Source organism: Humulus lupulus, chromosome 3 (assembly GCF_963169125.1).
Source record: "Humulus lupulus chromosome 3, drHumLupu1.1, whole genome shotgun sequence".
In the NCBI taxonomy this organism is placed as follows: Eukaryota; Viridiplantae; Streptophyta; class Magnoliopsida; order Rosales; family Cannabaceae; genus Humulus; species Humulus lupulus.
In genome coordinates this window covers 35,629,599-35,643,025 of record NC_084795.1, presented here as the reverse complement: position 1 = coordinate 35,643,025, position 13,427 = coordinate 35,629,599, and the positions used below count along the sequence as shown (strand labels likewise).

Here is a 13,427-nt window from a genome sequence, read left to right as displayed (position 1 = left end):
AAGAGGTAATCTCTAATATATTTGTGTTTGATTTAATATATCTATATATGGAACGCCCTAGATAACCAAGACTGTTACATTGTGTATTTTAAAATAGTGCAAGACTTGCTAATCAAGTCATTTGAACATAAATGTGATTCTAAAGTCAACTAACAGGTTAGGGTTAAAAGATTTTGATCATAAATGGTTAATTTTCATTAAAACAAATGTTTGATACACGGGATCCCAAAAACAGTGTATAAGTGGTAAATACAACTCCCAAAAGCTAATACAACAAAAGCCAGCCTAATAGCAAAATACAATTTGGAGCTCTATTAATGTAATTTCCCCTCGACCGTGGCGGTTGAGCAGCTGACGATGTACACTCCGCCCCTAGAGCTCTCCAACTCATGGTTGGTCCAGTTTCCCTTTGCCTTTACCTGCACCATGTAGCACCCGTGAGCCATGGCCCAGCAAGAAAACCATAAACAACAAGCACATATAGCAACAGTAGCATTCAACCAAATTTAATCCAATTAATTCAATTATTCAACAGAGTACAAGCATTAAGCTAAACAACAGAAAATATGTATTCTCAAGCATACATCTCAATTAATAATACAAATGTTCAGGTGTCGACACCCTTAGGCCGAGCCCTCTGTTAATTTAATTGACCCTGGCTCACTTAGGCCGAGTCCTCTGATTATTTAGATGACCCCGACTCACTTAGGTTGAGACCTCTGATTATTTAGCTAACCCCGACTCACTTTGGCCGGGCTGCATCCAATATGCTTATCATCAACCCCGACACCCTTAGGCCGTACTTCCATATTCCACATAACAGATATATAACTCACATAATGCATATTTTCAATTACGGGGAATCTTAGTCCCAATGACAACCAAATGGGTGCAGTTTTCCTACCTCGAATCCAAAGTGATGGATAAAGAATAGCTCCGAGCACGATCCTCAATCCTGAGCCTTAGCGGTAATCCTAGTAAAAAACAATGATGGATAACTTATTAAATTATAACCCAATTAAATGTTTTGAAAATAAATACTGGGTAGTAGGATTCATCCCGAGCTCTTCGGTTTGAATCCCCGAGCCTAAAACCTTGGTTTCCCTTAATTTCCCAGTTAGGGCCGCGGCCCGCCCCTTAAATAGAGCCCAAGCCCTCCTTGCTGGAGCGTATGGGCCGCAACTTGCACCCACCTGGGTCGCGGCGCACCTGACGAAATAGAGGCTCCCAGCCTCCGCAAGCACTTGGGCCGCAACGCCTGAAGAATATGGTCGTGGCCTGAGCCCCTAAACCCAGAAAACCCAGCCTTTTTCTTGCGTTTCCCTCGAGCCTAAACCTCAAAATTCAACCCCAATCCTTAACCAATCTCAGAATTGAACCCAGAAAGCATATCCTTATTTCCCAACCATCATAACTAACCTATAACAAATTTCTTTCACCCATCAAACACCCAAAACGAGTCAAAATCCCAGAACTCATGCAAGTTCTAACTTCAACAATAATTCATCATAATTCAACAAATTAGGACTTGAAATCTTACCTTAATTAGTAGCTTAGATCCTCAGCAAACACTTTAACTAATCCCAGCCTTAATTTCCCCTAGTTTCCAGTTCAAATCCTTCAGTTTGACTTCTTGAGTTTTCTTAACTTCAAAGATTAAGAAGGGGAGAGAGAACGTGAGTAAGTGAGATGGAGTGAATGTCTAAGTCCTCTAAGGGTGTTCTAGTGGTTTCCTAAAACCCATTTTATCAAATATCCTAGTCAAAAGACTAAAATACCCCTAAAGACAACTCAACCATTTAATTGTTCCAATGGAAAAATGGTCTTTTCCCAAATTCCCGCTAATTCCTCAAATCATCCTATCAATTCCCAATTAATCCCGACATGTCCAAATAATTACCAAATACTGACTTGTTACTCAATAAACCCCAAATTATATTCTAAGTTCCCAAAATTCCCCTAAGCTCATCCACTCACTAGGATCTCCTCGAGCCATATACTGCAAATATATATCTACATAATAATGTGCTCTCAACCATTTATCACATATAATCACATTTATGCCCTTAACAAGAAAAAATTACAAATATGCCCTTATAAACAGTAAAGGGCCTACATGCATATTTAATAATCATAAACATACATATAATATATTCACATAATCATATAAATCATGCTTGCCACATAGTCACACATTTAACTAATTACACACACATATGTCCAATTATGCCCTCCCGGCACGCTAATCTAGGTACTAAACCCTATTAGCATTTTTGGGTCGTTATAATATACGTATGATTCTGGCTAGTATTAATACACTACAAGAAAAAACAGTATTCATAACACTTAAAAAGTGCTATCTGGGACTATTGATAGCACTTCTGAAAATGCTAACGTAGCCCATGTTATTAAAAGTCCAGTCTTTTCTATAACATTTTTTTAATGTTATGTTCGGTGTTATCTTAAACTATTCAATAACACATTTTTAGATGCTATAATATTCAAATAATAACATTTAGATAGAGTTTTTTATTATAAATTTGAAATTTAATCTTGTATTTTTTTCATAACACTTTTCAACTGTTACATTTGATTATTTTAATAACATTTTTAATTTGTTATATTATATAAACCATAACGATTTTTTACGCTTATAATATACTTTTAAATCATAATATATAGTAATAAAATTTTAAATTTTATTTTGATAAGTATACTTATATGGTTTTTTTTTAATTAAAAGATTTTCATTATTGTATTTTGATAAAAAAAATTCAAAATTAATCATAAAATGTAATTCTCAATAGATTGATAAACCATAAGTATTACATTAAACAATAACTAATTCAAACCATAAATGTGTCTACTTCATGAGATCTTAGTTCTAACTTAAATTTGAAAGCATAACATAATAAAGTTTTATAATCTTGAACAATTTTTACTTCAAAAATGAAAAATAGAAACAAAACTTTATAGTAATTTTCCTAACAAGAAAAGTTTTTGGTCATTGAAGATGAGAGAAATACAACATCCATAAAGTTGACCATTACAAAAACAACAATAACAACAACATGATACCAGCCTGCCATCATTTAATTTGGAAAGGCTGAATATACATGCCATTCTCAACATAGAACAAACACTTGTGCAACATTTTCTCCGTAAATTCCGGGGATGACCCTGTACCGAACCTTCTCGCAGTACGATTTCCAGTATTTTCCATACCTACAATAACAATCACATGTCAAGATTTTATGCCTTTATCTGTATGAAAACGCGCAAACCATTATTCATTTCGTCTACTTATTTATTTTTCTCTACACTGGCATCGGTTTGTAAATTGTCTACACCTGTTGGACCAGAAACCACTAACATGATCAGAGTTTGTCTCTCCCATACAAGCAAATAAACTAGTAGCACTCGTAAGGTAAGTTACGTGGTTAAAAAGAGCTGGAACAGTCCAGAAAAATGCAGCTAATATTTCTGGGACATAGTGGTTATGAATGAAAGCTAATATTGCACAAGTGGCAGTTATATTTACATGGATCAGCTAAAATTACTTACTTGGATCAGCTAATATTTCTTCTTGGTTATGAACCCCCCGCATTCATAACCAAGAAGAAAAAAAAATCTAGTTAGTTCAGATTTACATGGCAGAGCCTGAAAACGTACCATCCCGAAGTTAAAAGAATGCTGCTTTTTGTTTCCCCAGTTGTGGTAGTGTAAGTGGCAGTTATCTGTGAAACAGAAAGGGAAGAATTATGCAGGATTTAGCAGCAGATATACAGAAAATTGTATGTATAATGAGAACCAAATAACGAGTTTCAGAGAACCATATACCTTTGATGGAGCTTTACCCCAAACCAAAGCTTTGCCATTTGTTCTGCGAAACTCTTGCCTTTGCCTATCACAGTCGTAGTTGATGTATATGCAAAGAATGCCTGCTACTAGGATGTAGAGTGCCAACTGTGACAAAGCAAAGTAGACAACTAAAATTAAGAATTAATTTAACAGGGACAATGGGGAAATAGGACAGAAAAGAAAGTATGGTTGGTTGCAAAAAAAATCAAGTCTACGCTCATCTCATGGGCTTGGCAGCTTACAAACAAAGTTACAAGCATTCAACTTTTGCATTTGGCTGGTAGAATAGATTTGCAGCTTCTAACTCAAATCTAGAATCAAATTGCCAATATACAGCTTTTACAAGCTAATAATAATATTACTAGTGTATACCAAGGGGAGTTAGCTCAAATGGGAAGACATGTGGTTTGCTTCCATAAGGTCTAAAGTTTGAATCCCACCAAGGTATCTACATAGCCATTGCTATAGTTTCCTACTCTCTAGTAATGCAGAAAAGTGTTCACATTTTGAAAAGGTTGAAAAACATTTTGGAACTGTTCCTGAACGAAAGCAGTAATATTACATTTTATTGACCAAATAAACTTAGAATAGAAAACTTTATACCTGAGTTCCAAGGTGTACGGGATGATTGACCAGGTACATGCCAGGAGAAGTATATATAGAAGGCACCCATACTGAACAATATGGGTACATGCCAGGAGAAGTATATATTGTTCAATCCCAAACTGAACAATATAAGCATCTAACTTTCAAAACAGTAATTAACCGGCAGCACTGTCCTTTAACTTAAAACAAAGAAATATTTCACTTGGAACATTATGAAATTTCAGAATATCTCATCAGCTAATAAATTCCAACATTTCACAAAGAATTTGTAAATAAGAGTAAAACAGACAAATTAATTAATAACATTGTAATGAATAATGATGCACATTAATCATAGTGAATTAGTGATCACTGCAATAATTCAGAAGGTGAAGTCTGAAAAACAAAATAAGATGAATAAAACCTAAGACATCGGTTTTAAATGAAAAAGATGCTACACAACTGAGTAATACTATAATAACTTCAGGCTCTAAAAGGAATGATCTAACAGAGTTAGTAAAGCAGAACAATACAATTTTCATTTACCAAACAATGTTTATGAATTTCTCATAATTAACTCTAGAGAAAAAGAAACTACTTAAATTATAAATGACTTGCAAGATGAGATGAGATGAGATGAAAAGAGACATACTGGCTCATGCAGCACATTAGCAGTTTCAGTCCTGGAAGTCCATTCCTCCGTACCCTTCCAATCCAACCACTTCCATTCATCTCAATCCAACCACTTCCAACAAAATGCTAATATTCTTTTTTTGTATATCTTTCTCTAGTAAAAGAGAATTTCATATTTTTTTTCAATGATCATGCAAATCAAAAACCAACAATTCAAGCTTGTTTTGCAAATTTACCGTTCCCATATTACATCTCTCAATTAAACTCAAAATTCACTTCCCATCTATCAATCTCCTCAATCTTTCGCACAGGAGAACTGATATCAAGAGCCAAATGGAAAATTTTAAACACAATGCTAACCTATAAAATTCAGAGCATGAAAATAAAAAACATGACAAATACATACATGAAGACAATCCAAAGCAGATTCTAAGATTTTCAAGTTCTTTGTCTCAAATGCAAGTCGAAGAGGACTCAACACAAGTTCTGCCACAGACCCCTCCAAAGTATTCCCAGCACTTGCCAAGACAGTGGAAATAGTTGCACTTATGCTCACTGGCTTAGCAACTGGAATAGCCTCGGCATCGTGAGGAACTGTTTGTGACTGGCTTTCCTCTGTTTCAGATTTTGCAGCTCCATCTTCAAGTGAACTGCAACAGAAAGAGATACCATACACAACAATTAAAGGACATCTTATTGTTACAGAGGATTTGATAAGTAAAGTTTTACATGTTAAAGATGTGCTACTTGACCTGATTGCATAAAAAAAAATCAACAGAAATTACACAAGAACAAGTTAAAGATTGTAACAGTTACATTAATCTTTATTTTATTATTATTTTTGTTTGGGTGGTGGGGGGGAATAAGAAGTACAAACCTCTCATCACCAACAACCGATGCAGCTTTGTTTGTCTCACTGGAAGCGGAAGGCTGAACCTGATTGACCTCTTTCGTACCATCTGAGAAAAAAATATTACAACAAAACAAACTAGTGAGTTACACCTTGAATTTTCTCATCTCCAGCTTAATGGACAATTGACATAGTAAGCGGATGTTTGTGATGATGGTGAAATGTACAAACCAAAACAAAATTGTTCATTGCTAATTCTAGTCAATAACAGCCACCTCTAATTTCAATCGCAAACAAAAAAATGCATTCGAAAAAATCGACATTATCACTTTCAAATTGAAAAGAAGCATAACCTATATAATTCTGAATAGCCTTCTGAAGTTCTGGATGTTTTTTCCCCGAACATTCTTTCAGCATCGACTCAAATGCCCGTGTAACAAAACCACCAGCTGCACCATCCGCCATTTTTACTTTCTTCAATCAAAATTCCCCTCGTTCCGCAATTCTCCCCAATCTTAAACCAAAAAAACATGTGAATCAAAAGGACGCCTGACTGAAATTAGCATCAACCAAAAACAAATGCCGAGAACTCGGATCGAAAGCCATTGAGCCAAGATCCGATAAAGGAAAGAACAGCTATAGATGAGCAATTGCAGAGACATGGAAAGAGACACTTACCTTAGACTTTTGCAAGTTGCGAAAGAGAGATCTGAAAAGGAGGAGAGGAGAGTGTATTAGATCTGGTGATCTGGTACGGTTATAGAGTGTGTTTCACTCTTCTTCTCCTACTGGCTACTGGTCTTCTCTCGCGGAGCTCGGAGCGAAGCCTCGGACATTTCCAATTGCCACCGTTGGCTGGATTGAGAGGAGGGACTTTTGAGAGGGAAATTTCATATAGAAGCACCTGTACCCTTCCATTCATCCGTCGGTCATGCGAGAAAGAGAGAGAGAGACCGAGGGGAGAGGCGTGAGGCACTATACCCTTCCATTCATCCGTCGGCCATGCAAGAGAGAGAGAGAGAGAGACCGAGGGGGAAAGGCGTGAGGCACTATACCCTTCCATTCATCTGTTGGCCATGCGAGAGAGAGAGAGAGAGAGAGAGAGAGACCGAGGGAAGAGGCAGACCGAGGAGAGAGGCGTGAGGCAAGAAGGTTATGGTAGAGAGAGAGAGACAGAGGGGAGAGCATTTGCTTTGGTTTTATGATATTAGAGAATGAAAATGTGAGTTAAGAGTTGGGGAAAAAGTAAAGGCGGGTGTTTTAACAAAAAAATTCATTTGCCGCCCCTTTTTTTCTCTTCCGTGTTCTACCCATTTGGCTAATCATCAATAATAGCGTTTTTTAAATTATGTAATATTTTAATGTAATATTTAGTCAGATTTGTTGTAGTGATACTTTTTTTAAAGAACACATTCCACTGTGAAATTTGGTTTTCATATTTAATACCAACAATTGGTACCACAGAAGTCTACACATATATACATATATATATATATATTAAATGTTGTGTGGATTTCTCGCATTTGTTATATGTATGTTGATATATATATTGAATGGTTAAATGATTGATCGTTAATTATATGGTGTTATTGGGTTATAATTTTGATTTTCTAGATATTGTGTAAGCCATAAAGGGCATATGTTTTTTGTAAATTTTATTTTTGAAATATGTATTTTAAAAATCTGTACACAAAGAAAAGAAACGACCCGAGCCTATGGCCCGAGCCCTAGCTGCACGTACCAGCAACAGTAGAGCCGTAACCACCAGCAAGCTCACACATCTGCCCCTGTAGCCTGCGCCCCTTGCTCCTGCGTGCCTACGCCCCTGCGCTTGCTGCCTATGCCCCTGCACTTGCTGCTCGAACCCTTCACCCGTGTGCCTGCACCTGCGTGTCTCCATGCCAAACCACACCACTACCCAGCTGCACCTAGTCACGAGCCACCCGAGCTTTTGAGGCTCCTATGTGACGCAGGCCCTAACCCTAGGGTACCACACTTGGTGCACAAAGTTAGATCCTATTTTTATGTGAATTATCTTTTATTTAATTAATTTTAAATTGTTTCAATCTAAAAGTTCAATTATCATATTTTATTTTTATTAGAAAAATATAATAGATTTTAGTTGGTCAAAATCTTGTCTTAAGTTTAAATAATTATTTGAATATGATTCTTTAATTATTTAAATTCAACTAAATTAAAAAGGTGACAAAAATGATTATTTAATTAAAAGTTAGTTTTAATTAAATAAATTAGTTAGAAAGTTAGTTTCTAATTAGTTAGTTTGACCTAACAAATTTCTAAGAATTATAAAGAAAGCCTAAAAGAGAGGAGGAGCATTCTTGGAGTCTTGCAAACAACTTAAGGTATTTTTTTTTTTTTATAAATTTATTTCTACTTTTTCAAAGGGTTGTAAATTTAGAAATACCTAATAGTTTTCGGTTCATCATTTATTGTTTATTTTTTTATTGTATTTATTTAAATAAATATTAATTAAGGTTTGATTGATAACATGATAATGCATTAGTCAATTACATGCCATTCATGAAACCCCACAAAGTTTTAATTAATTATGCATCTTTTAGAAACATGATTATTTAGGATTGACCTAATTGTTTATATGAATTGCTTTGGAGAAATGAATTGCATGTAAACTAAGTATTAAATTTGTTAAAACTTTGTAAAATCAAGCCATAATAAAGACAATAGTTTTTATAGGCCTTTTAAATAACCAACTTTATTTAAAAAGTGTTTTATCAAAAGTTAGATTAATGTAATGGGTAATTATTTAGATCACATTAATTGTAGAAACAAGATCATTTTATAATTAAATGTATTTTGTAATTAATTACATTCATAGGGTTATTAATAAACTAGTGATTAATTTGGAATTAATTGATTAGTTTACTAAAACACATTATTTCTAAAATAGTAAGTGGGAGAAGGTGAACATCTCAATGTGACCTATGGTCTCCATTATTAGTACAACACCCTGAGATATGAATAGGGCATCGAGTCGGCTTTGTTTCCGTCCCCCCTAAGGAAGGTTTCTAGACATTTAAATACCAAGGTTGGCTTCTTACGATGATAGGAGGGATTGATGTATTTTAGGCTTAACCGACCCTAAGGTGACACTCTCTAATCTAAGTCATGAATTCTGAAATAATGGGTTACACTTACAAAGATGCAATTAAACTTTTGCAGTGGATAATTGCATCTTGACCAAACTAGCGGTACCTTATTTTTAAAAGAGAAAATAAAGAGTTATTTTATGTTTTAAATAATAAAGATAAGATTGTCTTATAAGTTATCTGAATTTAACTTGACCGACCCTAAGACAAACTTTATTTGTTTGGTAGTTTTATCATGGAATAGTAAATGTTAGTTTATGTGTTTTAATTGTTGCATTCATGTATCAGATTTACTTTTCGAATAATTGATATTTTTTCAAATAGTAATATAATTGTATTTTTATTTTCAGTCATAAAATGTTACCACCCAATTACTTTCCCATTATTTGCCTGGTCATGCATCAAATGATTACTGATCATATAATTAGTATGTTATTATCATAATAATATTTTATAACATTTGAATTTATATTAATATAATTATTATCATAATATTATACTATATATTATATATAGTTAGTAAAAAATAGGATTATATACTATATATTATTATCATAATAATATTGTTGACGATGTTTTTCGTCAACTAAAAAAAAATAAGAGCGATTAAGAACTTATAAACAAAAATAGGAAGAAAAGAAAGAACGAGAGATGTTTACGTGGTTCAGCAGTTAAATCTACCTACATCCACGAGTCACTTATGTAATATTCTGTGTTAATGCTTCTGAAAGCAATTTCATAGAAGTTCTTAGTACCAATTTGTACATAGTCCCTAAATGACTATGATCTAGGCTATTTATAGGCCTGGTTTACAAAATATTCTTCCCGTAATTTTACGAAAGTTACAACATATCTCATTTGAATTTAAAATACCAATGAATTTTAAAAAATACATTTAAATGCATTACTTAAACAAATATCCCTTAAAAATAGGGTTGTTTACACACGGTTTCAACTAAGCCCATAAAAGTAGGGATTTATAACCATATATGCACTGTTGATCCAACGCGCTTTTGAGCTTACATTGTGTTTCAAGCTCAACATAATACTAACATCGCCTCCTCATTGGTCAATCCGTCAATGCTGTCCTTCGGAGGGAACACCTACTTTTGAGCTCATATGGCATGGTCGAGTGCTAGTGACGTGGCACTTATATATATTTTCAATATCAATACAAGTAATCATACTGAGTCCTTTCAATGTTTTCGATATTTTCACTTGCGAGTCTACATTTCGAGGCTACTATTTTATTTTTGAAATTTGGGTGTAACAAATATTTTATAACATTTGAATTTATATTAAAATAATTATTAAATATCTAGTCTTGTATTATATATTATTATAATAATGATATCTTATAATATTTGAATTTGAATTTGAAACTATATTAATATAATTAATAGATATTTATTTTTAATTAGTTTTAAAGGTATATTTTGTTAAATATTTAGAATATTCTATTAAAGTTAACAAAAAAAAAGTTAAACAAAAAATTTCTATTATCACTTTTTATATAAAGATATATATATATATTATAATACCTTAGTATATATTTTGTTAAAGTGTATTATAGATTAAGATGTTATCAGATTTTATTATCCAATTGTTATAAAAACCCAAGTGTGTTTTATTCAATTTTTTTCCCTTATAGCTTACATTAGCCACACTCAATTAATTATTGTCAGCAAGATTTTGACCACAAATCTCTCAATTAATTAGTTGAGTTCCTGACACTCTCCACCTCACAGAATAATGCTAAGAGGCACCGGTGGTGCCCAACATCACCTGACATGGCAAACTGCTATAAATGCAATTTAGTATTGTGATTTGATAATTTAAAATATAATATGTGAGACCTGGTACTAAATTACAACCAATCAATATAAAATGGTATTGGGCACCATGACTACCTTATAGCAATGCCCCTCTACTTCAATAAATATATATATATATATATATAATGCGAAAGAGATTTTTTTTTAAGTATTTGATCTTTTTTTCTTTCATTTTTTTGTTTTGTTTTAATGCATGTTTAATTTATTATACTTACATGAATATTAACATATTTCAGTATATGTTTCTCAAATTATATTTTCAATTTTATTGCTTTAATGTTTATTATTTTATTATATTTTTAATATTTAGCTATCTAGTTTCTGTATATTTCGTTATTTGATTTTTTTTATATATACATTTGCATTTTTTATTATATATAAATTAGTATTTTTTGGGGGATAAATTTTAGAATAATTACCGTATAGATGAATAGATAATATTTGTTGCTTGGAATGGACTTGAATTGGGTATATATAATAGTTTCAATTTCTATTTTTGGTGTTCAGTTTCATTTGTTTTGTGAATACCTCATAGATCTTTTAATCCTCACTATTTGGAGGTCAAAGATAATAAATGTTTGAAGATTCTTTGATATACTATTTTTGTGGAGTATTAAGGATGAATTATTGATGTTTTATTGATTATATATATTGTTGCGAAGATGTTTGATTGATTATATATATGATGCGAAGATGTTTGGTTATGCTGTTGTTATTTTAGCTGCAGGGGTTAGTGGTTTTTAAGGGGAAACTCTGTCGAAATTTCGATAAAATTGAGGCTAATATAATATATTTTTTGATAGGTTAGAGGCTAAGTAAAAAAATACTAGCTATATTTTGTGTGTGTGCTTTAGTTTTATCTACGGAGTATATCTAAATTTTATGACTTATTAACTTACTGAAATGTATGTTCAAAATTTACTACAACAAAAATGACATTTAGAGTCACTTTTCTGCATCAGTTTTGAAGTGACCTAACGCTATTGATCAAAATTAACCATTAGCTTCGATTTTAAAATAATGCTAATTTACATTAATAGCGTCACTACACTAACCAACACTAGTGACCAAGCCCATTAGTGTCGATTTTAAACTGACACTAATGGGTTCATATTTAAAAAAAAGGGACAAATTTGAAAAAACCCAAAATACATTATGAACCTGAATATATCTCTTTCTCTTCATCATTCTCTATACCCTCTCACCCAACCACACTCACTCATCCTCTCACCTTCTCTCACTCTCTCGTTCATTCCATCTCACCGTGACTCAATCTCTCCCTCTCACCATTGCACTCTCTCTATCCGTCTCACTCTCACACCTTCTATTTATATCTTGTTTTACTCACCGTCGCACTCTCGCCCTCTTGGAAGCACACGACCCACGACGATGAAGGCTAGGCAGGGGGATGACTCTGCTATCTCCTTGACGCATGGTGGAGGCGAGGTCTACGGGGTCGATGACTCAGGGTTTGGCTCGTACATAGATCTAGTATGTTTAAGCTGTTAGATATGTGTTATATAAATATATATATATATATATAGCTTTCCATATATAAAAAGTGTTTAGATAACAGAAATTCTTAGTTTTAACAGTTTTTTTGTTAACTTTAACAGAATATTCTAAATATTTAACGAAATATACATTTAAAACTAATTAAAAAAATATATTTATTGATTATATTAATATATTTTCAAATATTTTTAAATATCATTATTATAATAATATTTAATATAAGAATACATATTTAATAACTATATTAATATAAATTCAAATTCAAATTTTATAAAATATCATTATTATAATAATATATAAAACAAGACTAGATATTTAATACTTACACAATAAATTTAAATATTATAAAATATACTTATAACAATAATATATAATACATAATCTTAATATTTATTAAAAAAATTATCATTTATATTTAAAAAGGTTATGATATTATATATATATATATTTTAAAAACCATAAATAATGTTTTAATATGTTTATATCATTCTTTTATATATAATATTGTTTATTTATTTAAAATGTATATTACAACGACACAAATTTAATAAAAATAATTAATAAATTCTATAAATAAAACTAATCAAATTGCATTGGATGTTGCCTGTATCTAATATATATATATATATTTGTTTCAGGTTGTGGTGGTTATTCGTGGTCTGGAGGTTATCGGTGTTAGTAGTGTCGATGGTGGCTCGGAGAGGGGTGGGACGGTGGTGCAACTTTTTTTTTGTTATTGTTATTGACATTGTAATTTCTGGGTTTTGTATATTTGGTAAATTTGAGATATATTTTATTGTTATTTTTGCTGTAATCTAGGTTTGTTTAAGTATGGATGTGTTATTTTTAATGTAATTTGGATTTTTTAAACTGAGTTATACTTTGTTGTTGTTATTGTTTGTATTATTTTTGTTATTGATGACAATTTTTGGTTTATACTTTTGAGATGTTTGTATCTATTTGGTGTATTTTGGGCTTGTAAATGGAAATGTAAATTAATTATTTTATGTTTTAGAAACA

The 13,427-nt window shown here is 32.3% G+C and overlaps 2 protein-coding genes across 3 annotated transcripts; both read right to left on the bottom strand.

Annotated features, from left to right (window-relative positions):
• Nucleotides 1–2,985: 2,985 nt before the first annotated feature.
• LOC133821047 (7-dehydrocholesterol reductase-like) lies at nucleotides 2,986–4,530 on the bottom strand. 2 transcript variants are annotated; one of them, XM_062253573.1, is made up of 4 exons: nucleotides 4,465–4,530; nucleotides 3,841–3,966; nucleotides 3,673–3,737; nucleotides 2,986–3,225 (listed from the first exon to the last, which is right to left on the bottom strand). In XM_062253573.1, the coding sequence occupies exons 1-4, from the start codon at nucleotides 4,501–4,503 to the stop codon at nucleotides 3,126–3,128; spliced, it is 330 nt and encodes a 109-aa protein (XP_062109557.1). In that variant the 5' UTR covers nucleotides 4,504–4,530; the 3' UTR covers nucleotides 2,986–3,125. The 2 variants fall into 2 exon arrangements, with proteins under 2 accessions (XP_062109557.1, XP_062109558.1); XM_062253574.1 differs by lacking the exon at nucleotides 2,986–3,225 and adding an exon at nucleotides 3,483–3,510.
• Nucleotides 4,531–5,299: 769 nt separating this feature from the next.
• Nucleotides 5,300–6,781, bottom strand: LOC133821046 (brefeldin A-inhibited guanine nucleotide-exchange protein 5-like). Its single transcript, XM_062253572.1, has 4 exons — nucleotides 6,608–6,781; nucleotides 6,283–6,443; nucleotides 5,957–6,038; nucleotides 5,300–5,729 (listed from the first exon to the last, which is right to left on the bottom strand). The coding sequence occupies exons 2-4, from the start codon at nucleotides 6,392–6,394 to the stop codon at nucleotides 5,435–5,437; spliced, it is 489 nt and encodes a 162-aa protein (XP_062109556.1). The 5' UTR covers nucleotides 6,395–6,443; nucleotides 6,608–6,781; the 3' UTR covers nucleotides 5,300–5,434.
• Between the last annotated feature and the right edge of the window lie 6,646 nt (nucleotides 6,782–13,427).

Bases quoted from the DNA above. Each gene is read 5' to 3' on its own strand.
- LOC133821047 (XM_062253573.1), bottom strand. From the start codon at position 4,503: ATGTACCTGGTCAATCATCCCGTACACCTTGGAACTCAG. The intron at 3,967-4,464 runs GTATAAAGTTTT...GCTTTGTCACAG, and splicing joins CCGTACACCTTGGAACTCAG to TTGGCACTCTACATCCTAGT. The intron at 3,738-3,840 runs GTATATGGTTCT...TCTGTTTCACAG, and splicing joins GGGGTAAAGCTCCATCAAAG to ATAACTGCCACTTACACTAC.
- LOC133821046 (XM_062253572.1), bottom strand. From the start codon at position 6,394: ATGGCGGATGGTGCAGCTGGTGGTTTTGTTACACGGGCATTTGAGTCG. The intron at 6,039-6,282 runs GTTATGCTTCTT...TTTTTTTCTCAG, and splicing joins GGCTATTCAGAATTATATAG to ATGGTACGAAAGAGGTCAAT. The intron at 5,730-5,956 runs GTTTGTACTTCT...TTTCTGTTGCAG, and splicing joins TCGGTTGTTGGTGATGAGAG to TTCACTTGAAGATGGAGCTG.